This window comes from Ostrea edulis, chromosome 4 (assembly GCF_947568905.1).
Source record: "Ostrea edulis chromosome 4, xbOstEdul1.1, whole genome shotgun sequence".
NCBI lineage: Eukaryota > Metazoa > Mollusca > Bivalvia > Ostreida > Ostreidae > Ostrea > Ostrea edulis.
Window position 1 is genome coordinate 40439577 of NC_079167.1, and position 25490 is coordinate 40465066.

At 35.4% G+C, this 25490-nt stretch overlaps 2 protein-coding genes across 4 annotated transcripts in view; one reads left to right on the top strand and one right to left on the bottom strand.

The window, feature by feature from the left end:
- Positions 1-14705, bottom strand: part of LOC125669867 (suppressor of SWI4 1 homolog) — a 40734-nt gene extending 26029 nt beyond the window's left edge. Inside the window, exons 1-6 of the mRNA XM_048904701.2 lie at positions 14551-14705; positions 9857-10027; positions 5417-5740; positions 5210-5286; positions 1943-2050; positions 1016-1129 (exon numbers count right to left, since the gene is read on the bottom strand). Coding sequence (XP_048760658.2) covers positions 1016-1129; positions 1943-2050; positions 5210-5286; positions 5417-5740; positions 9857-10027; positions 14551-14565 — 809 coding nt within the window. The 5' untranslated portion in view covers positions 14566-14705. The remainder of the gene's footprint in view (positions 1-1015; positions 1130-1942; positions 2051-5209; positions 5287-5416; positions 5741-9856; positions 10028-14550) is intronic.
- A 6645-nt stretch (positions 14706-21350) lies between these two features.
- The window catches only part of LOC125670028 (adhesion G protein-coupled receptor L2-like), a 48284-nt gene continuing 44144 nt past the window's right edge, over positions 21351-25490 (top strand). For all 3 annotated transcript variants that reach the window (XR_007368099.2, XM_048904925.2, XM_048904927.2), the window contains exon 1: positions 21351-21489. The gene's annotated coding sequence lies outside the window, so the exon portion shown is untranslated. The remainder of the gene's footprint in view (positions 21490-25490) is intronic.

The window sequence follows — 25490 nt, forward strand, 5'->3', positions numbered from 1 at the left end:
CAGCCCCCCACCCCCTCGTCTAAATCCTGTTCATCGCCAGGTCGTATCTCCAGCCCCCCACCCCCTCGTCTAAATCCTGTTCATTGCCTGGTCGCACCTCCAGTCCCCCACCCCCTCGTCTAAATCCTGCTCACCGCCTGGTCGCACCTCCAGTCCCCCACCCCCTCTTCTAAATCCTGCTCACCGCCTGGTCGCACCTCCAGTCCCCCACCCCCTCGTCTAAATCCTGCTCACCGCCTGGTTTGTAATGAGATGACTATTTCTTGTTTTGTTCTCATTTTTCTTTTCTTTTAGTTGAAATCATTTGCCGATACATTGGTAGAAAATTCCCAATTTGTTCGATTTTGACGCTATTTTTCCCAATTGAATGTGTGACAAATTTAGATCCTGGGTATAACATGTAAAACTTATACGGTACCAATTTTGATGCACCAGATGCGCATTTCGACAAATAATGTCTCTTCAGTGATGCTCAACCGAAATGTTTGAAATCCGAAATAACTATAAAGTTTTAGAGCTAATAGCTAAATATAGCCAAAAACAGCGTGCCAAAAAAGTGGAGCCAAATTCGTCCAAGGATAAGAGCTATGCATGAGGGAGATAATCCTTAATTTTGAAATGAATTTCTAAACTTTATAACAGCAATTAAATATACATCCGTATTTTCAAGCTAGTAACGAAGTACTTAGCTACTGGGCTGTAGAGACATTTCATTCATCATAGGCATTTATGATTCAACATCCTTACATTCACATAATACATGTACATCCTGGGTCAGAACAGTTTACATTGCCAATACACAAATATAGTAATGTACAAAAGTTTAAATGTAAATCAAAAACATGGTTCATTTTCCTTTCCTGATTGAGTCAACCTTAAAACATTTAGCAATAGTCGTGCATTCGTGCAAAACAATGTAGGATTGTGTGTGAAGGAACAAGGGCATATGTCAGCTTGAATACATTATCAACTGACCATGTGTGTAATTGCATACTAACAGTAAATGTGGTTGTACCTGATTGCACTTTTAGCGGCCCTGATGTTTCCCCTACTTCTGATGTCCTGGGGTAGGACCACCTCATTGTGTTCTCCATCCAGCTCTGCTTCACTCTCTGACAAGTTACCTCCCCTGTAAATAAAACGCTTAACAATTGGAAATACAGATAACACTATCATTATTTCCAGCATTTAGAAATGTGTGTATACAAGAGACTCCTCCCGCTGATCCCCCAGCACTCCAGACATGTTATCAACGATCTGATCCCCCAGCACTCCAGACATGTTATCAACGACCTGATCCCCCAGCACTCCAGACATGTTATCAACGACCTGATCCCCCACCACTACAGACATGTTATCAACGACCTGATCCCCCACCACTACAGACATGTTATCAATGATCTGATCCCCCAGCACTCCAGACGTGTTATCAACGACCTGATCCCCCACCACTACAGACGTGTTATCAATGACCTGATCCCCCAGCACTCCAGACATGTTATCAACGATCTGATCCCCAGCACTCCAGACATGTTATCAACGATCTGATCCCCCAGCACTCCAGACGTGTTATCAATGACCTGATCCCCCAGCACTCCAGACATGTTATCAACGATCTGATCCCCCAGCACTCCAGACGTGTTGTCAATGACCTGATCCTCCACCACTCCAGACGTGTTATCAATGACCTGATCCCCCAGCACTCCAGACATGTTATCAATGATCTGATCCCCCAGCACTCCAGACGTGTTATCAACGACCTGATCCCCCACCACTACAGACGTGTTATCAACGATCTGATCCCCCAGCACTCCAGACATGTTATCAACGACCTGATCCCCCAGCACTCCAGACATGTTATCAATGATCTGATCCCCCAGCACTCCAGACATGTTCTCAACGATCTGAAATTTCTTTGATTTGCAATAAGATTTTCGCTTACCTGGTGATGAAGTCGCTGACATCATTGTAGCGGCTCAGGTCTGGAATTTCAGCTTTAATTAACTTCTTGACACCTTTACTCAATCCCACTGGTACAACCTTCACATTGCTGACAATAAAGTGAAAACACTTTTGAAAAATACATCAACATACAGTGAAGTTTTAAGACCCATTTTAGGTCAGAATATCAACCCTTTCCCCTCCAAGAAATTACCAATTTCCCCCCCAATTTAACTTGCGCTTTTCCCAATAATAAAAACTGGCGAAAAACGTATTTATTAAAAAATAAGTTCAATGTGAATAGTTTATGTGGGAAGACGGCATACATGTAGCTCATTTGGAAGCATTTTTCTACTTACTTTATCCCACTGGGTTTTCAAAAGATATAGCGAAGGTTAAAGTTTTAGAGGAGTAGGTCAAAAGGTCACTAGGTCTAAAGTCTTGTTACCAAACTGAGAGGCTTGGTCATGCCAAAATAAAATTTGTTTGGAATTGCTGCCAGCCTCATTAGAATTATTCCCACAGGAAAAAATTTACTGACAAAATTATTTAATATATATTTTTTTGTTCTATCGATAAAATAAAGTTTATAATTTTGTTCGATCAACAAATTACTCATCTTTTAAACATCAGGTTTGACATCCACATTATTTAATTAGTCAGATCAGTAAAACGCTTTTTCTTTTCTGTACAAAAGCATTGATAAGGTTGTCGTTGACAAGCAGTCGCTGCCAAAATGTCAGCACGAAGTGTAAAGCGTCTTGCTAATGAGCCAAACATCCCTTTGTATGTTTCTATATATATATATACACAAGGTGAAAATCAGCAATAAAATTTACAGTTTTCAGTCTGCGAAATTAGCGGTAGTCTGAACGCCCGCGGCCAGTGATTTTCCTGTCAGACTTGTAAAATCCGCTTGGCAACAAGTCCGACTGGCTTGTAAAAAAAAAAATACCCATCAAAGTTTTAATTTGACAATCGGAAGTAAATAAATATTACGCGCATGCTCAAGTCATAAAATTAGGATAACTCGCCCCAAAAAAGTCATTCGTCCCATTAATAACGCATCTTCACTCGGTCTGTTCCGGATTTGTCTTGAAAATTATTCAGATTTCACATGAATATAATTTACTTTCATTTTCAACGACTTTCATTATTCAATGTCAGTCTTAAAGTATTTTGCAGGGGCAGTCCCTGGCAAAGCACCAAAGCGCAAGGCCAACATTTTTTTTCGGGCAAGTGAAATTGAGTTTGGGCATGTGGATTTCCTGAAAATAGTTGCCCGAATGGCTTGCAAATCTTATTATCATAGACTGAGTTTTAGTCTTCAAAATTCTTGCAAAAGAGATCCTCGCAGAGATCACGAGTGAATTGAAAAACTCCTGATATGTCAAATGGCATGGGCAATATCAGCCAAAGTTACATGGATCTGAAGTGTTTGAAGTTGACTTGCACAATGCACATTGGGTTTGCATACTATGCTGATGCAGCTAAGGACATAAGAAAAGATTTATGCTTTTCCTGTGTATCAGCTGATGCCAATTTCAAAGGACCAACATTTATTACAGAAATTCTATGGGGTTCTCCGGGTCCGTGCTGATTGTCTTGTCAAAGGGCTAGAGATTTTGAAAGAGAAATCCTCTGAAGTAAACTGATAAAATTATTGATAGGAACTGTGACAGTAATTTTTTCAACTTAATTGTTTCCGAATTAAAAGAAAAAAAATATATGTCAGAAAAATAAATCTTTTCACTGTTTTATATTGTGATTTTTATTATTAATTTTAAATTCAACTTCAATGAAAAATAAAATAAATTCCCTCCATCCCTCTTGGGTCTGAAACCCCCAAGGCGGCAATTCCAAACAAACATTTTTTTAAAGATGGCCTCATGAGGAATTTATATATATGAAATATCAAAGAACTATTCCCCTTGGTTCAAAAGATATAGTCAAGGTTAAAGTTTTTAGAAGTATGTGTAATTCCAAAGAAAAGATGACGAGATCACAAGTCTTGGTACAAAATGAGAGGTCTGGTCCTGAGAAATATATATGTGAAATATCAAAGCTCCATCCCATCCCCCTTAGTTCAAAAGATAGAGCCAAGCTAGCTGGATTACAGTTTTTCCCAATAGTGTGACGTCTACACTGGTGCCGACACTGAGGTCATAACAAAACATCTCCAGACTTTGTTCTGACAAGCTAAAAATATTGGTAATTAAAATGCAAGACTGTTCTCACATCATGAACCATAAAAATTGAGAATTCATATCACAGTAGCTTAATTAGTACAATGCTCCCTTTTGTGATCGGAAGATCATGGGTTCAAACCCCAGCTGCACCAAACACAGTGTCAAAAAATGACTGTTCCTTCACTGCGCACTCAGATCAGGGCTTGAAACTAACTTTTTATGTCACCAATCCAGCCAGACTGATAGGGTATAATTTCAACCAATCTGCAGAAAAATTTACCAGTCCACCAGAGTTTTTCAGAAATAATTATAACATATTTTGTTGATGTTATTAAAATAAAATAACGGAATTTAACTTGACAGACAATATTGTAACACTTATAAATGTGAAATTTATATTTAGTAATCTGGTTCGTCTGATATCTAAAGAGGAATGCCAAATGTGTGTTTAAGATTCCATAAGTATGTTTTCCAAAATGATGTTTTAGAAAATTGACCAGTCCCATTGGACTGACTGAAACAAATGTATGTCAGTCTGCCAGACTTTTACCCAGTCATTGACGGGCCTATGTTAATTTCGAGCCCTGCCTCTGCATTTGAAGTGAAAGTGGTGGGTTTTTGAGATGAGATCTTCTAACCGTAGTTCCATGTGACAATATACATTGACGTGATAGCTAGAGAACTCTCACTATCAATTGCTAGCATAGATCTAAATCTTAGCATAGATCTAAATCTTAGGCACGTCACCTACTAGTAATGTATCCAAACAAGATTTATTCATAACATTGATGCCCTGTATGGCCCCTGTATGGCAGCAAAGTAGTTATGTTACCCAAAGGTCTTGTCATAGGGAATACATAAGTGAAATATGAAAGCCTTATCACCAACAATTCAAAAGTTATGGCCAAGGTTAAAGGTCTTGCGGACAGAGACAGACTAACAGACAAACCAAAAACTAAATGTTCCCGAATGTCCGATTACAAGGGCATATAGTGAGATATTTTACATCTATAAGTTATAACTTTTAAATTTGTACAGAATAAGTTATGGAGAGATTATCACAAGTAAAACCTACTTACTAGTGCCTGAAGTCAATAGTCTTATCCTCACTGTTGTAATTCATCATTACACATCTCTTTATGTTATTCAGATTTACCTGAAAAGAATTCCAAATTTCTTAGGATCTACAAATGAGTCGATAGTACATTTACTTGACTAATTCTGTTTCCACATAGAGTCCACTCTTCAGTTAGTGTACATTTCCTTTAAGTTAAAAACCTTTATACCTTGTTAATGTTGATAGATGGAAACATGTTCTGAAACATTGTAGACATTAACTTCAGATGCATATCATCCCCATTAAAATTGTTCATCACTAATAATGGATGATGATTAAATTGTTTGGGGTCCATGTTTGGCTTTTTCAGGGAGGACACAACATCTTTACACAGTGCGTATTCTTTCACTCGGAAGGTTAATGTTGGTCCTCGTGATAATCGACACACTCTCATGTGGACGTTAATATCCGATTTCGTATATATCAGGAAGTGTGACACACCTAAATCCCCAGCTATACCGACAAAGTCTTTCAGTATATTCTTCTTTCTGACCTGGAAAAAATTAACATATAATTCTCTTTAAAATTCATTTTGAAAGAAAATATAGATACAGACATGTATAATTACATTTCAATGTTTTGTTTGTAGTAAACCTAAATGTTAAATCATTACTTGTCACTCTCGATAACAAAAGGCCCATGGGCCACATTGCTCACCTGAGTCACCTTGACCAAATTATTTCAAGATTTTCCCTGTATTATATTCGCATGTAAAACTTTGATCCCTATTGTGGCCCCAACCTACTCCCAGGGACCATGATTTTAAAGGGAAAGGCAACCGTAACCACATTGTTGTTTTATGAATTAAGTATTACTTACTGATATCGTAAATGACAGTCTTTAACACCAATTATCCTTGCTTAACGATTAATTAATATTAATCTCATCTCTCATATATTTTAAATTAAAAAAAAATTCACATCTCCCCTTCGCATTCGTGCAATTAACAGCTTGACAGGAAGCATCAAACTATGAATTCTTAAAATCTACCATAACACATGCACATCTTAGAATCTCATCAAAACCGAAACAGACAGTGTGACCTCAAAATTATTGATTTTTGTGGTGTTGAATACAAAAGAGTTCCACATCATGTCAGCCTCTATAGATGGCGGGAGTTTCAATTTCTAACATTTCCATATTAGTACTAAAGCTTATCTAGGCTGTACATCAACAAAATATTATGACAATTTTTTATGATATAATTAATCCTATCATGAATTTATCATGTAAAATTTTTTTGGGGTTGCCTTCCCCTTTAACAAACTTGAATCTGCACTATGTCAAGAAACTTTCATGTAAATTTGTACTTTCCTAGTCCAGTGCTCCTTAAAGTGTGATGCTGACACCAGGGTCATGAAACAGTCGTCCCGGTGAGCTAAAAAGAAAGGAGTCCTGTGGGGATTCAAATTAGAATCAATAACCCTTGTTTGTCTTAAGAGGCGATGAAATGCAGGTTTCACGCTGCCCATTGTATTTTCGCATTTTGCGATTTTTCAGAAAAAAATGTGGCAGGAATTCAGGAATTGCGACACGGACATTTCATATTCTAGAAATCGCGGTGCCATCTTGAATTTCAGCTGTTGGCTTCTTAACAGCCTCAGGGTTGTTTTACCTGTGCAGAATGTGGATACCCTGTCCCATGGGAACAATAGACTTAGGGGTGTCTTGTTTATTTAGCAGTTTACACAAGACAAAGGGTTGGTCCTCTATGTATAGGTAGGTGCATGTGAATACAATGAACTTTGCACGTGCGAGTTGCCTACATATCATAATGAATTAGAAATAAAGTATTCTGTGTACTGGGGAGTTAACCCCAAGTCATTACTGGGGAGCTACCTGTTTTGGACTGGGTGGAATAAAAAAAGTGCGATTGTGTACACAACTCACAAGCTAGTCAATGGAAGATGCTTCCGCGTCAATAAAAACATATACAATTTAATTTGTTGTTTCATCACAGTACAAAACTGATTTCATCTAGAAAGTTAAACTATTGAATGTTCAGCTACATTTCCTAATCCATTTGACGGTAGTATAGTTTATAAATAGAGGAATGTTGGGAAATGGCATCACTCTTTAATTAGGTCTTTGGTTTGATCTATTTGGAAAATGGCAATGAGGAAACACAAAATTGTAGGTTCTACTGAAATTGCTATGCTGTCATTTTTTGACTTCACATCATCTTAAGCCATTTAAAATTTATTTCAGACTTCCTGAGTTCCTTTCTCAAGGACCACCTTGGCATTTTGGATTTCAAGATGAAAACAGGATTCTTCAGTGAATTCTTTGAAAAATGTGATGTTGTGAAACTACGATGATGTGTTATGTATTACAGTCATTAATCTTCAGTGACTTTTTATAGACTGAAAATTTAATGTTAATGTTAACACTACTAACATGATTAATAAACATATAGAAACTCATTTCTCGTCTTTATTCAATGTAGCCAGTTATAGGCTATGAAGTACTCCTAAATTTTTCTGGTATGAAATAGAATATTGATCGAGTCAACTTAGCCAAAAACAATATGTAACAAGAGATGTTTGTAAAACACATATGCCCCCCATGGTGCAAAATTGAAAAGGGTTATACACACACATTATTTAATTGAGAGTATTATCATCAATTCAAAATATTGAGCAGACAATATCTTCCTATGTCAAGAGTGGATTGACCATGTGACCTAAAACTCAATAGGGGTCATCAACTCCTGAAGATGTACCAGTGTACCAAGTTTGATGTCTGTCATACAAAGGGTTCTCAAGATATTGAACGGACAGTATATTCCTATGTCCAGTTTGACCCTTGAACTTTGACCATGTGACCTCAAAATCAATAGGAGTCGTCTTCTACTGAAGATGTACCAGTGTTCCAAGTTTGATGTCTGTCAAGCAAAGGATTCTCAAGACATTGAGTGGTCAATATATTCCTATGTCCAGTTTGACCCTTGACCTTTGACCAGGTGACCTCAAAATCAATAGGCGTTATCTACTCCTTAAGATGTACCAGTGTACCAAGTTTGATGTCTGTCAAGCAAAGGGTTATCAAAATATTGAACGGACAGTATATTCCTGTTTAGTGTGACCCTTAACCTTTGACCATGTGACCTCAAAATCAATAGTGGTCGTCTTCTCCTGAAGTCGTATCAGTGTACCAAGTTTGATGTCTGTCAAGAAAAGGGTTCTCAAGATATTGAGCAGACAGTATATTCCCATGTCAAGTTTGACCCTTGACCTTTGACCATGTGACCTCAAAATCAATAGGGGTCATCTTCTCTTGAAGATGTACCAGTGTATCAAGTTTGATGTCTGTCAAGCAAATGGTTCTCGAGATATTTGACGGACAGTATATTCCTATGTCCAGTTTGACCCTTGACTTTTGACCATGTGACCTCAAAATCAATGGGGGTCATCTTCTTCTGAAGATGTACTGGCGTACCAAGTTTGATGTCTGTCAAGCAAAGGGTTCTCTAGACATTGAATGGTCAGTATATTCCTATGCCCAGTTTGACCCTTGACCTTTGACCATATGACCTCAAAATCAATAGGGGTCATCTACTCCTTAGGATGTACCAGTGTGCCAAGTTTGATGTCTTTCAAGCAAAGGGTTCTCAAGATATTGAGCGGACATTATATTCCTATGTCCAGAGTAGATTGACCCTTGACCTTTTGACCTGAAAAACAATAAGGATCCTCTTCTACTCATAACTAACCCACATATGAAATATCATTATCATCAAGTGAATGGTTCTCAAGATATTGAGCGGACAACACATAGTCTACAGACCAACCGACCGACAGGTGCAAAACAATATGCCCCCTCTTTTTCAAAGGGAGGCATAAAAATAAAACCATGATTGTGCTGCAATGTCACCTAGACTGACTGAAAGCAATCTGCTGAAATACAATTTTCACAATATCATAATAATAGTGATTTATTATGATAAAAGCTGAACAAAGCTGTGTTGTAAGAATAATCAGAGGCATATATATGCTATGCTGTATATGCCTCTTGAATAATATACATGAAATATAGATCTACAGTAAACAGTACGAGGTGATGCTGCACGCCAGGTTCCGACACAAAATTTTGGTCAAGTGTGAGCCCTGTCAATGGGGCAGTCTTTCAGATGAGACCACAAAAACTGAGGCCCCGTGCCACAATAGGTGTGGCACGATAAAGAGCCTTCCCTGTTCAAAGGCTGTCAGCACCAAGCATAGGCCTAGATTTTGCAGCCCTTCAACGGCAATGGTGACGTCTCCATATGAGCTAAAAATTCTCAAGCGGGATGTTGAACATTAATATACAATCATTCATTCCAAAAGACAGAAGTAGGCAGTCTAACAAGAACTAGAACTGCATTTATAAAAGCAAAATGTTAAACGTTATATAGAATATAAATGTATTTATAGAATACATGTCTAGTTGTAGTTGAGGGAGATACAAAAACATCAATGAGGCAGAAATTATCACCATGCTTCCAGGCCTTCTACTTGTATATCTCCATACCACACTCAACATTCATTTCTTAAATCATATTTTTTCATTAATCTAAATGACATTCCAAAAGAGACTGATCTTTATCTACATCAATAATTTTGGTTTGTACCTGAAGTTTAGAAGCTGTATAGGGTTCCATCACTTGACGCATGTCTTTGATGAGTTGTAGGACATTTTTACCTATATGACCTCTGTGAAACACAAATGAATGTGGTGACTTTTTGTAGTCCTCCTCTTGTGCAACATTTTGCTTTGTTTTCATTGAACGAATGACTTTACTCTACAATACAAACATGAAACATTATTTATATGCAATGTCAGGGACGGATTCGACTGAACTCCCATGCTAGGAGTACATTTCTACAAAAATCATTTAGCACAATCATGATCCATATCTATAATATTTACATTCACCAATGATAACATATATAGAAACTTAATATGCTTATATTTCACAAGGAGGCTTTTTTTGCAGAAATTTATTCAAAGCATAAGACCTGGATATATATGTATATATCTCAATTAAATATATCTTGGCATATTCATGTTCTAAATTGACCAATAGCATCAAGAAGTGAAACATCCCATTGTAACAATGTACAGCCTCAATCCTTTATTAATTAATACACCATAGAGGACGTTATGATTGATTGATGTTTTCCGCCACACTCAACAATTTTTCAGTTATCTGGTGGCGCCCAGTTTTTATTCGTGGAAGAAAGAACCCAGATGAGATACAATGTACCTGGGAAGAGACCACCGACCTTCCAAAAGTAAACTGGGAAACTTTCTCACTTACCGGCGCGAGAGGGATTCGAACCCACGCTGACAGATGTGAGAGGCCGTGTGATTTTGAGCGCGATGCTCTAACCACTCGGCCATTATGAAATCTTAAAAACTTCAACATCAATAGGCCCCTAGTTCTATGGTTTCCTCTGAATCCTGCTCAAAAGAATATCAAGAATTTCTTCCTGCGGTGGCCTTCCCATTCAACCAAAACTTGAAAATCACAAGGATTTGAAAAAAAAAACAACATCGTGAACAAGCCCTCATTTAGTTTGATGATCCCCCCTGTGAAACTCTATAGATATACTTAAACAAGTAAGAATCGTAGCCATAAATATGATACCTGACATAAATATTGAATTCAATTCATCATTCCATGATTTTGTCACACTTTCGTGCTTTGGAAAATCCTTGGTAGCATTTCTTCCTAGGTTAAAAATTGTACCTGATCAGTGATTTTCAAAGACCTGAATATCAGGCCTTTCCCCTTCCAAAAGTTACCATTTTTTCCCCCAATTCAACTTACACTTTTCCCAATAATAAAAACTGGCGAAAAACGTATTTGTTAAAAAATAAGTTCAATGAGAATAGTTTATGTACGACATGACAAAGACGCATCAATTCTAAATGATAAATGATTTAAAAAGAAAAGAGAAAACTTAGCTATTCCCTGATTGACAGAGAGAGAGAGAGAGAGAGAGAGAGAGAGAGAGAGAGAGAGAGAGAGCTAATTATTATTACTGGTTGATGGGTGTATTAGAATCTAAAATTTTCTGGACAACTAAGTTCTTCATTCAGACAAGTGAAAGTTTGAGTTTACATGCCAGAAGGGCAAGTAGTGTTAAATCTAAAGCAAACTAGCATGGTGCTGCGCCATGCCCTTTTTAACTGCGCCATGCTCTTTTTTCTCTATAATTTTTCAAAAGAAATATCTGTTAATATAAACAATTGTTCTTTATTTCACAAGGTTGATTGAAAAGTTTAAAATCAAGGTAGTAGGTATTAACTTTAAAGTGCCCCAAAATTGTCTTGCTGTGATGAAAAGTGCCCTTTTGAACATGATATGTGTGCCCTCTCTAGATCTAGGCAAGTGAGATAAAAAGTTAATGTCTATCCCACCAACCTATGATGTAAAAATCAACTCATAAAATATTTATTTGAATATTTACCATGCCTACATCATTTTATTTATTTCACTATTAGAAGTAGATGGAATTTTTTGGTAAAACATGTAAAAGAGGCATAAAAGATTAAAAACTGTGACTTAAAAGCATGCATGTCAAATTCAATAACAAAATTACTTCAATCAAAGCTTCGATTCTAAGACTGAAAAGCCAAACGCGACAAGGTGATTTTCTCTGCATCTGCCATCACAACTATTCTGACTGAAAAGGTCTACACTGTAAACAACAGTCAATGAGGTTCAGAAAGGCTGGGTGTAAATGTAGTCCGGGACATATGTCCCGCGATGTCCGATATTGATATTTGCCGATTTATCGTTATACGTTAGTTTTTCTTCAATTATCTTACTGAATGTGTTTTAAGATGATCACCAAGAGTCTTCATTGTGAATTTGGTGTGTGGAAATTGCCTAATTATTTAATAAATGGCTTTTATTTTTTCTTCAGGGTGTAAAGGTAGTCCCGAAGATTTTACGAAGAAAACGCATTTCCGGTTTTTGTTTTTGCCTTGTTAATAATTGAAATAAAACCTTTTCTGTGTTTTATGTTGCTTTTGCTGTTGTTTAGATATTGTTTCATGTCCTGATAAAAAGATTTACGAAATATTCAGCATGTTATATGAATGCTCGTCCTTCTTTTTATGGGACATCGCTTCGGTGGTTGACTCGACACGAAGAGTGTAAAATTAAAACCGGAATAAGGTGACAGTTTCAACCCGTATTATGAATAGCTATACAAGTGATTTGAAGGGTAATTTCTAGTAAGGAAAATTAATTACAACTGATATAAAGTACCATAAATTATAAGATTTGGTATCAATATATTTTGTTATGATATTCATACAGTCACTTATTCTTTAACTGTTATAACTGAATAGTGCTATAGATTATGCCGGTTTCAATTTGTTATTTTAAATCTACAATCATGACATTCTGTGATATTTTATACCTGAATAAAATGAAATGAAATACATGTAAATATATATAAACTGCCCTCTCTATGGAATATCTACAGTTAATGTACATGTTGCATTTTGTAATGAATAGGGACGGACGGGTCCAGGAATTGTGGTTACGGGGGGGGGGGGGGGGGGGGGGGGGGGGCACTTTATGAGGCAGGGGGTCTGGATTTTATAGGACTTGAAATATGTCTCCTATTTAGTCATCTGTACTATTTTCTATCATGTTTAATAAGGTGAAATTAATAAAATGACGCAAATTTTAAGGGTTTTTGGAAAAAATTAAGTTCTCCCAATAAAGTAATTCAAGAAATCAAAAGATTTTGCCATTTAATTCTCCGGGAGTATATTGAAATTTTATCTTCAATGCCATTAAAAATGTCTATGATAGATAAGAAAATTTTTCATTTTTATTAATCAATACATGGATTTACTAATTGATGTGTGTTGCTATCAAGATTAATTATCGTCTCATGATTATTCAAACGCAGCTCGAAGTGCGCACATGATTTAACGATGAGAAGTAAATTACTTGCTCCTGTTTTACTTCAGTGGTTGACAAAGTTTTGCCACCACCCATTCTCCAAATCATCAAAATTACTTATGATATAGTTGCAGGCTTATGATTATAATGATGAGTCTTGAAATTGAATGCTCAAATTCTTTAACGTGATTGGGTGGCAAATTACAAAATTAACATCTCACTGGTTTGTTTATAAACATAAGTTAACTCTTTAATTACATTGCCGAAATTAAAAATCTATATATTTCATTCTGAAAATAAAGCATCAGAAAAAAGTAAATCTATGATTCGGTGCATATTTAGCAAAATATCAAATAAATAATATATATATTTCATTTTAAAAATAAAGTATCAGAAAAAAGTAAATATATGATTCGGTGCAGATTTAGCAGATTAATAAAATTATGGCTCTTTAGAGCTGGGCAATTTAATTTAATTAGACTTTACATGTTTAATTAACTTACGGCTAACAACCCCAATACCAATTTTATTGATCTTTCCACGATATTGTATATGAATTACAAATTACATTTAATTTAAACGTCTAACATTGCTTTTGAATAATAATGATAATAAAATAATAATAATAAATTAGTCTTTAGATGAATTCGGATTTAATATTTCATATCAGTCCGATTCTCTCATTAGTATCTCATTTAACTGCGATGTCCCGAGAAAAAAAGGATATAAAACCCCGTTTAATGTTTTGATTAGTGAGATTATTTAAAATAACCAGATAAAATAGTCTATTATGATTATCAATAGGACACAATACTTAAAGATTATAAGTGCTTTGTACTAAACGAGGCAAAAACAAAAACCGGAAATGCGTTTTCTTCGTAAAATCTTCGGGACTACCTTTACACCCTGAAGAAAAAATAAAAGCCATTTATTAAATAATTAGGCAATTTCCACACACCAAATTCACAATGAAGACTCTTGGTGATCGTCTTAAAACACACTCAGTAAGATAATTGAAGAAAAACTAACGTATAACGATAAATCGGCAAACATCAATATCGGACATCGCGGGACATATGTCCCGGACTACATTTACACCCACCCGTTCAGAAATCAGGTGGGACACATCAACTGATGTTAATATTATGCCGTGCTTGTGTTTCATGTGGATGTAGATTATGCCTGTCCACTTTTCTAAAGAGAATACAGTATGAACCACAGAAAATACTTTAAGAACAGCATATTCTTTCCTTTACCGAATTTCCTCTCGGTATCGGGATGATTTTACAGCATTTTCTCAAATCAAATTAACACGCACCAGCATGGCCAGACTAGAAGTTGGGTAGTCATCTATAAAATTATCTAAATATTGTAAAGGTTTCTCACTCAAATACCTTTTTCTTCCTCATTTTCACAATTTTTCTTCACACTTTCACAGGGTTTTTATCAAAACAAAATCACACGTGCCATCTGACGGAAATGGATGTCGACGTCGGTGTTAGATAGTTTTAACATGAATAGGTCGCTTTGTGAATAAACTCGGTTTTCATCAAATAAACTGTACCAAAGTCCTGAGCCGGTCCTACCACACAAAAAGCTTTATAGAACTGTGGAGATTATTACATAGTCCACATTGCCACCTAAAAACAAGTAAGATCTCCAACTGCTACAAATTCTACATTACCCCCCCCTTTTTTTCCCCTCTTTATTTTTCTTTTTCATAAAGATGCTCTGTATCTGTCGGTTTTTTGTTTGTTTGTTTGTTTATTTATTTATTTATTTATTTATTTTTTTTTTTTTGCTTTTATGTTTTACCTTATGCTTCATATGCCCTCAAGGACCCAGAATTGGTTAAATGAAAACCTATCTTACTATAGTGCATTTAAAAAAAAGGCGTGACAGAAGGGGAGCAAATGCAATATACCAACACGGGCCCCGTGAATCTCCAGTCAGGTGCTCTACCAACTGAGCTATCTGACCACCCGCGATCGAATCCATCGGACCGCCACATGCGTCCCTCCTTAAATGTCCTCACACCTCAAGGCATCAATTAACTCACGATCTTTGAATATCACCTGACAGGCAAAGTCCCAGGGGATGGTCTATATAGATAGCACCAAATGTATCAGGAAGGGAGAAAATGCAATGGACCAGAACGGGATTCGAATCCAGGCCCACTGAATCTCCAGTCAGGTGCTCTACCAACAGAGCTATCTGACCGTCACAAAATGTATCATGGAAAAGGGCTGCCAAAGCTATAATTTGCCGATTGTTATAAAAATGATTAAAACAGCTTTATAGTACATAAGAATCACCACTTGCTATCTTTTGTTAACGTTGTAATTTTGACATTAGATTAATTTGTTATGCAGACACTTTATTGTATGAAAGTAAATAATTCATTGCGGAGATAATAGGAGGTCGTCTTTTTTCACTCTCAGATTTATTTTTCTTCATTTTCAACCCGTTCCAGTATTTTATTCATGGCTCAGAGTTCGTTGAGCGCCGAAGTAACATAAACTTAAAGTAATTCCACCCTCCTGTGATGTCATCAGATTTTGTAAAATCAATGATTTATTTAGATTTATGCATGATTGGAACGTACCTTTTGTTGGAGTCTTTTTCGATAGTTATTGTAAAAAAAATGAAATATTTCAAAAGTCTAAGTTATACATGAATAATCAATGATAAGTTTCAAAATCTTGAATCTGTTCTTATTGATTTCTCAATCAAGTCTATTATGCGATAGATTTCCTTTATTTTTAAAGACATTTTGTATATTTTTGTGAAGAAACAGTTTTATGAAATTGTTAGGAATGCCATCATATCGTCATAACCAGTTTTTATTTAATTTTGATAACGCTAAATTGCAATTTTCTGACGGTGATATATGATTCTGTTTATGTATGTCTTTCACCTTAAAAAGTGTGATGACCTATATATTTTATTTGATAATTTGTTAGTTTGAACTCTGATGAATGGAAATAAATTCACTTTTTAAACTTGTATCCAGCATGAAGAGGACTAAGTAAGTATGTATATATATGTTTGTAGATCTATAAGAAGATAACACGTTAATGAACAATTATCTTTTCATTTTTAAGAAGTAATTCCGATACGGTTTAGAAAGGACCCATGATATAAGTTTGGTTGTTTTATTAACTAGACGGAACATATTTTATAGGCCTATATTTATCAAAACTGTTGAACATAATGTGCATGTATATTATATACACAATGTATTAGATTAGGCAAATTCTGGAAAAAAGGTGCATGTTTGAAAGTTGTACCATCGATACTCTTTAATTTCTTGCATGAATAATTTTGGAATTTTAGTTTATATATCAGCAATTTTAGATCGAGCAAATATCCGGACATGTATACATATAATTGTGATTGTTTAAACGGTCCGGTGATACATACATAATGTGAAAGTAGGTAGCCGTTTGGGGGTACCTACTACACGTGTACATGTAATATTTCGAAACCATCCGCATGACAAATGTTTGTGTACATGAAGTATGAATTTAAGTATGGCCTTTATTCATCTCTTAAGATCACCGACTTGATATGAGTTTATGACGTCGTCGGGGACCAATCTAATTCAAACAAATATAATTATTCTTCATATGGTCAGTTTAATGTATACCAACGGCTGATATAAAAAAAAATTTAAGCTTTCAGAACTATCATTGTTTTATACACAGCTAGTCTATAATATATGTAAACATCTTGCACCCACCCAAGCGTTCAACAGAATACTGAACGTACCTCCGTCACAGAAGAATTGATAACTCGGAACTTGCGTATTCCTGTATCCGCCGCTGGGTATTCATGAGAAACGAATTGGGGCCGTTTTCCTAATATCAGCTGAGATTCGGCGTGGCTGAATATTTGGACTGACTGTGAAATCATTGTTCAAAGCGAAACAAATCATGCGGGGACTATTTATATATATATATGTATATATATATATATGTGTGTGTGTGTGTGTGTGTGTGTGTGTGTGTGTGTGTGTTTAAGGTGAAGATAACAAACAGTGATCAATCTTATAACTCCTATAAGCAATACAAAATAGATAGTTGGACAAACACGGACCCCTGGTCACACCAGATGTGGGATCAGGTGCCTAGGAGGAGTAAGCATCCCCTGTCGACCGGTCACACCCACCGTGAGCCCTATATCCTGATCAGGTAAACGGAGTTATCCGTAGTCAAAATCAGTGTGCCAAGAACCACCAAACAATCGGTATGAAACACGTCAGACAGCATTTGACCCAATGATAGGTTGTATTGACGAACTAGATCGTTATAACGACCATAGAATTTACGAAATGCTGATTTCAATCGAGACTGTTGAAACCCCTGTATTATCAACTTGTTTGTCAGTAGCTTGCCTCGATTTAAAAACTGACCATAAACAAAACAAGCTCTAGCGTATCGAATCAGTTGAGAGATATAAACACCTTATACAGATGATAATGGAATATTGCTAGATAAATATGGGAAGTTGACGATGGAGAAGCTGAAAGCATCGCGTTTGTCATACATTTGAGTTGTCAGTTTGCCATTAATGTCTACTTTCAATAAAATATCTAAGTATGAAGCAGAAGTGGACGACTCTGTGGTGTCTTTTATTTCGAATTCACAGGGATATCTCGAACCGACGTATGAATGAAATTTATTATAATTATTAATAGACAAAACATTGTCGATATATTGGTACCGTATAAGTTTTACAATCTAAGGCCACAGCAAGAGAAGTTTTCTTCTCACGTAGAAGTTTTTGAATAAATTCTGCTTCATATGAATATAGCAACAGGTCAGCTAACAAAGAAGCACAATTCGTGCCCATGGGAATTCCAACAGACTGTTGGAAGACATGATCACCAAAGACCACGAAGATGTTGTCAATGAGGAACTCTAGCATATTTTTTATTCATCTTCAGAGTACTTGTGCGTGGAATCAGAGTGGTGTTTAACAAAGTAATTTTTTGGATGACTGATCACTAGATATGAATATTTCCGTTTTCCATTTTTGTTGAAGAAGCAACTGTCTATCATGTCAAAAAGTCTAGTCTCTAATTCATCGTGAGGAATGGTCGTGTAAAGTGTTGAAAAGTCATAGGTTTTGATGTTATTGATTTGGGAAAAGTTTCACGATTTCAAGTTTACTAAACGTTCTTTAGAAAGATAGGGGCTCGGTAGAACACTTACTGGATCCAGCAATGTATCTTTGTTTGTAAGGGTTTTTACGTAGTTTAGGAATCCAGTATATGTACGGTAACTCATAATCATTCGACCCATTGACTGGGATATTAAATGTGTCTAAAACTGAAGCATAGTTTTGAAGAATTTCATCTTATGAAAGGGCAGCTGGAGTATAAGTACGATTACCAAAAGTGGAATTAATGCCTAGTTCGTTTAAAATACAGTTGTAATTATGAGCTTTACAAACAACGACAATGTTGTTTTATAGCTTTGTCAGCTGGAACCAATACATATTCCTCGTGTAACCTACCTAAAACTCCCATGTAGAAACCATAATTTACCAAATGATTGTCAGTTAGATTTAATTGACAGAATTGTTTCACCGATTTTATCATATATCCGTGAGATATGTTTTTTTCCTTTCAAACATGGATATTTTAGAGAAATTACATCTGAAATTTTGTAAATACATTTTGAATCTAAATAACTCTACTCCAAATTATATGGTTTATGGAGAATTTGGAAGATATCCCTTGGCTTTAAGCATAAAGTACGAATGGTGACCTTTTGACAAAATAATGATAAATTGTGCATGACATTATACTCTCTTTTACATAAAATAACTTGTACATCTTGGATGAAATGTATAAAAATATCCTTGACGAATGTGGATTATCCTATATTTGGTTGTCTCGTAGATTCGCTAGTGTAAAATGGTTACGAAATATTATAGAATATTGTATGATCAATTTGTACAAAAATGGCAGAGCGATATTTCTAATTCGCATAAAGCAATCAACTATAGAATTTTATACACAACACTGAATTTTGAAAGTTATCTCATACACCTCCCAAACAAAAATGCAAAAATATTTTGTAAAAATAGATGTTGTAATGTCAAATTACCAGTTGAAACTGGTAGATGGCGTAATATTCCACGAGGTGAAAGAAAATGTACACTTTGCAACTTGGATGAAATTGGAGACGAATATCACTATCTTTTAAAATGTAGTAATGTTGATATTGCATCCATGTGAAAATTCTGTTTACCTGAAATATATCACTTAAATCTAGTATATTTAAATATAATAACCTTATTAACTCAAAGGGTACAATTTTGTTGAAATTATGTAAATTTATAAGGACAGAGTCCAACCTCCAGGTTGATTAAGAAGTTTACTAATTGCGTATGTGCTGATTTGTATTGTATATATGTGTGTACCTTATATGTTCTCTACACTGATGTAAATTAGTTTATGAGAATATTTAGTCATTGACATTGCCTTCATCGAATCTCGGAGCAGTCCTTCATAATTCATGTCCAGAAATTTACTTCCATCTTTGGTCGGCTCTAACGATCAATGTGCACTTAGGTGACAGTGCTATTCGCTTCATATAAGTGATTTGACTGTTAAACTAACTCTCTATCACTATTGATTTTGCATTATATATAGATGTAGATATTGATTATATGGAATAGATATTGATTGCATATATGCTTAAATTTGATGTATACATAAGTTATTTTAAATGTCCCGAGCCGCATTGGTTCCATATTGACAAGAGCAAACAAAATGACAAATTTCTATGGGTTAATTGTGTTAAATTCTGTCCTCAAGTGTGGCCCTATTCGTTCAAAGAAAAACACTAGAAAATAAAGGGGTGTTCAAGATTTATCTATAAGAAATATTGTAGTGGTATTGATATTTTTATATACAGAAATCGGTGTTGAGAGAATACGAATTATAGCAAATGAATGGTTTAAAATTGTCCATGACCCTTCCTCCAGATGCTTTGCAGATTTGTTCAATTTGATTGATTGATTGGTTGATTATTGTTTAATGTCCCTCTCGAGAATATTTCACTCATATGGAGACGTCACCACTGCCGGTGAAGGGTTGCGAAATTTCGGCTTATGCTCGGCACTTAAGCAAGGGGTACTGAGGACCTACTCTAACCCGGATCCCCACGGGACTGTTCAATTTGAAGAAAGTAAACTACAATTTTAAGACTCTCTGACGTAATTGAAATTCCAAAAGTTGGAGCTTCATCTGATGAGAAAATGTCTTATAGATATGCAGTGCCGATCTTGTGGAACTCTTTACCATAGAATTATAAATCTCAAAAACAATGTTGTTGCATACTTTACTTTTTTTATCACTATATATTTCTTATATTGTATCAGTAAGAAGTTCATTTGAATTGAAATGTGTTGAGTTTATTTTATCTTGTCTTATTTCTGAGTGTAAGGAGAGAGAGAGAGAGAGAGAGAGAGAGAGAGAGAGAGAGAGAGAGATTTATAATCAATGTCGAGGGTAATCTAAGAACTATTGCAGTCACTTAATATTTTATACTCTGTCATTTGAACAGCCCACAGGAATACTTAAAACTTTTAAGAACGTGTCACAGAGAAATGTCATATAGTATCAATATTTGGGTAAATGCCGATTTTGGAACGTGCATAATATACTGCTTATGAGATATTACTGTAATGACAAATTCTTTGCAATTGTTGGTCTATACTTAAAGGCCAATTTCCATTTAGAAAAAGGGAAAACATTGTGGCAATTGCGAGAGTCAATTGCTACACGGGTATAAGTCCTATATAGGTTTCAAACAACAAAACAATCAATTATTGATGTACACAAATAATGGTCTAGCGTTGGACCTCTTTTTATCTGCTTTATCTTTCAATTTATGATGAAGAAAAACTTGTTTGCAATGTACATAAAGCAACGAATTTTATAAGAAGCATTGCCACAGGATTAACATCTCACGTAAAATTGACATATTCCGAAAATGTTGTTTGTCAACCCTGCAAAATAAATATTCTCACAGATAAAAAGTTTCGAAAATGTTGATAAAGTTAGAACAAACTTCTAAAAATGCATACACGTCAAGAAAGGCAGCCACTATTGATTAGTGTGAATTATTAGCATCTGTGCTTTAATATCGGAAGTTTTGTTGGAATTCGCTCGACACGTCTGTGACTTGACGATCGATTTCGTGTGAGAGAAGGCGCTTCAGTGATGTCCTTACATGTTGTTACAGACTACTGCATGCGATAGGTGTGTAGGAGGAATAAATTCCAGTTTCCCATCGGTGGACAAGGAAAACAGACAGGTCAGTACTGAGTTTTATGGCTTCAGCTAGATGTCCTCTTGAAACTTACCCCCAGTATTTATCCCCCTTTCACTCTTGTAACAAAATTCTTCCAGCAATTACTGCATGCATAATTGAATGTAGCCTTTAGGCCAGCGAAGTTTCAGGTTGCACTTGATTTAAGAGAAATCCGGTTCTATGTTTGATTTGTATATGTACAATAAACATGACATCTGACATTGTAACTGTACACGTGAGTGGGAGGAACAAAATATCATATAAATTGGCGACGGAATAGCTAAAACAAATTATAAGAACTGATCTTCATTTTTCGATACACAATCACTGAACTACGGCGTACCAGTTGAAAAGATATACTAGAAAATCCATTTCATACACAATATCCATACACAAGCGATAGTACATGTGATACGACAAATGATGATAAAAAAAAATGAGACGAATGTCATATAAATTTATCAGCTGCACTAATGGAAATTGATGAACATGGGTAAAGTTCTGACTCTGAAATACTATCTGAATTTTTCAATTTTCGTAATGAAATCGACGGCTGATTAATTAAAACAGGAGATGAAATCAGTACCAATCCGAATTCAATTTACAAATATACATGTAAAATGCAAATGTGCTGTGTACTAATCTTATATACTAAACTAATGTATTGTTACATTCTAAATAACTTCAACTAAGTCTTTGCTTCTCCAATTGATTTCTTTACGATTTTCTTTAAAAATCTATAAAGAGAGAATGAAAAACAGGCATACACATGTACCCGCAAATTAGCTTTAAAACATAATGTGATCCATTATTTTTTTGTTATGTTACAGCGGCATATATATATATATATATATATATATATATATATATATATATATATATATATATCCAATAATAAAAGTCAAGAAACACAAAACTCGAATAACATTTCACTGTTAGCGCTTTCGGCTTTAATGCCTCTTCAGGTCTTGACTTTTATTATTGGATGTATTTACTGTATCAAATACCGAATTCTTTATTTACAAACTATATATATATATATATATATATATATATATATATATATATATATATATATATATAATAGTAATGGCGACAACAGGGAATGCTTGACAAATCGATGTATGGCGTTAGAACAGAATCACAAGCATACATGTATGCAGAACCATGGAAAATTATGAAGTTTCAAGACAATTAATTTGTAATGAATATGAAATTTGATTTCGGACTCAATTAGTTAATCATGTCCAGGTTTTTTATCAGTCAAGGAAAATATCAAGATAAAGCGTTTCAACATAATAACAAAATAGGATGATTCCCGTGAGGATCCGGGTTAGGACGAGTCCCGCGAGAATCTGGGTTAGGATGAGTCCCGTGGGGATCTGGGTTAGAATAGGTCCTCAGTACCCTTGCTTATCATAAGAGGTGTCTAAATGGGGCGGTCCTTAGGAGACCGACCGCAAAAATCGAGGCCCCGTGTCACAGCAGGTGTGGCACGATAAAGATCCCTCCCAGTTCAAACACCATAAACGCCGAACATATGCCTAAATTGTGCAGCCATTCACCGGCAATGGTGACGTCTGCATATGAGTGAAATATTCTCGAGAGAGAGTTAAACAATATAAAATCAATCAATCAATCAACCAAATCAAATTGGGATGAAAGTGGAAACCGGGTTTTACACCAACGCTTCCGTCCGCCAAGGAAGTTCTCTCTGTGTGTATGTTTTAGCTGTTTAAAAAATTACATTAATAAAAACTGCAGCTTGGACTTCATCCAGATTTTCAGATTTTTTGTTGTTGATTTTTTTGATTTGATTTGATTTGATTTTTTTTTTTTTTTTTTTATACAAAAGAGAGGGTTGAGGACTAACTTTAGCTAAATTTTAGGAACGGTCTGACGATGCCATTAGTTGCAGACTGAGAGAAAATTGGAGAGTTTTGACGGAGACCTATTGTCTTCAAACTCTCGTGTTATGCATGTTTTCATGATTGTCGACGTTAGCTTGAGGGAAGTACCAATTGTGTATATACAGACTCTGCTAAGTTTCCTATTTTCCAACACATTTTGGAATACTAACTACATTGTACGTGTATCTTGTATATGCCAGTTTTAGTTTCGCAGAGAAAAATTAATTTTGTATTGCTGTATAGTTTTAATTTCGCAGACAAAATTGAAATCTACCTTAGTATATGAACAAGCGTAGTCAAAAGTAACATGTCATAAAATGGCGCTACCTAAAGGTAAAACCATGTAAATAATTTTGCTCTTTCTATTTAATTAGAGTTAATTGTTGTTTTGGTTCTGTCGTTCAATTATGGCTCACCCCTGTCCTCTTCTGTCCTAGAAATGGCTTCGTCCACGTGGTTCAATTATAATCAGAAACACCGCCGCCCCTCTATATAGTACATCAGAAACTCCACTGCCTCTCCATACCGTACATCAGAAACGTCAACGCCCTATCCATTCGGAACATCGGAAACGTCACCGCCCCATCCATTCGGAAAACTGGAAACGTCATCGCCCCTTTAAGTTGCCTCTGCTCTTATTCGTGACCGAACATAGAATTTCATCGTTTAAATTCTTGCATTATAGAGGATTAATCAAGCTGGTTTTCTTGAAAACAGCAAGAATTAATTTCTGGCAGTCGGTAAATGTATTTAGATAAACACCAGATGTCAAGCTACCTGTCAATATAACACCATAAACGCAAGTATATACATGTAGATGTTACTATACGCGGGTCGATGAAAACTGTGTAATTAATTAAAAGAAGCATGGAAAATATGAAGTCGACAGTGACCACATAACGTAAAGCATTAGATTGGATAATATCTATTGAGCATCTTGAGTAGTAGCTAGAGGCCATTGGAAAAACCTGTGAATAATGTCGTAGATCGGAACTCTATTATTAATTGATGAAAGGCTGAGGAGCATGAATCGATACGCCTAAAGAGAGATGATAAACGTGCTTTTAATTGCATTAGGGTTATGATAATTATACGGAATAGCATTCCCTGGCGGTGGGGGACACACACACACCTTTATTTGTTAAGTTACACTGATGAATATTGAAATTTTCATATACATGTATAATACAGAAATAAGTATAAAAAAAATATTCACAAGTAGTAGTATGTGTATAATAAAAATATTACAAACTATATTCTCAATCGGCTTCGACTCGACTAGTTTCTTTAATTCTGCAGGAGTATAATTATGATCATACTCTGAAAAATTAAAGAAACTAGTCGAATCTACTCAGTATAGTGATATTCTAAATTGTATAGACATGTATACTCATGATAAATTAAAGAAACAAGAAACTATTAGAGTATATTCATTCGGCTTTTGATATTTTTTATTATTATACTACTACATGTGTAGATTCGCTACACGATCATTGAGAATGGAAAGGGTATGTTATATAATTATATACATATATTAAATCATATACATGAGGTTATTGAATATCTCCTCCATTACGGACTGTTTTACTGAACACCATTATCAAGTAATTTCATGCTTCAACAGAACGAATCAATTCTTAGGGAAATCAATTTTCGGCCAGTTTAACCTTTTTCGAAATGTCCTTAAAATAATGTGCAAGTTTGCGTGTACTTTTGATTTCACTGTAAGCATGTTGATTTTAAGTACATCTAAATACCCAATGTATTTACATTATTGTATATGGAATAAGCCAAGTTTTAGCAACACATGTAAGCTGACAGGCTTCAGCGCATGCTCTTTAGAGCCATGAATGCGTGGCCCTTGATCGATTAAGTTTATCTATTGAAAAGTGAAGTGTTCCCCCTCTTCCCTAAAAGAACGCATTGATTAAAACCGATCGCGAGTTTTTATTGTTTGGATTATAATGTTTCCTGGCGTTATATTACATATATATGCATGCAACCAATTATAATCTTGCTCCATTAAATCCCAGAAATGTAATGCCTAAAGACAAATTCAATCTTGCGTTGCTCGTGCATGTATGTAGTACCCCG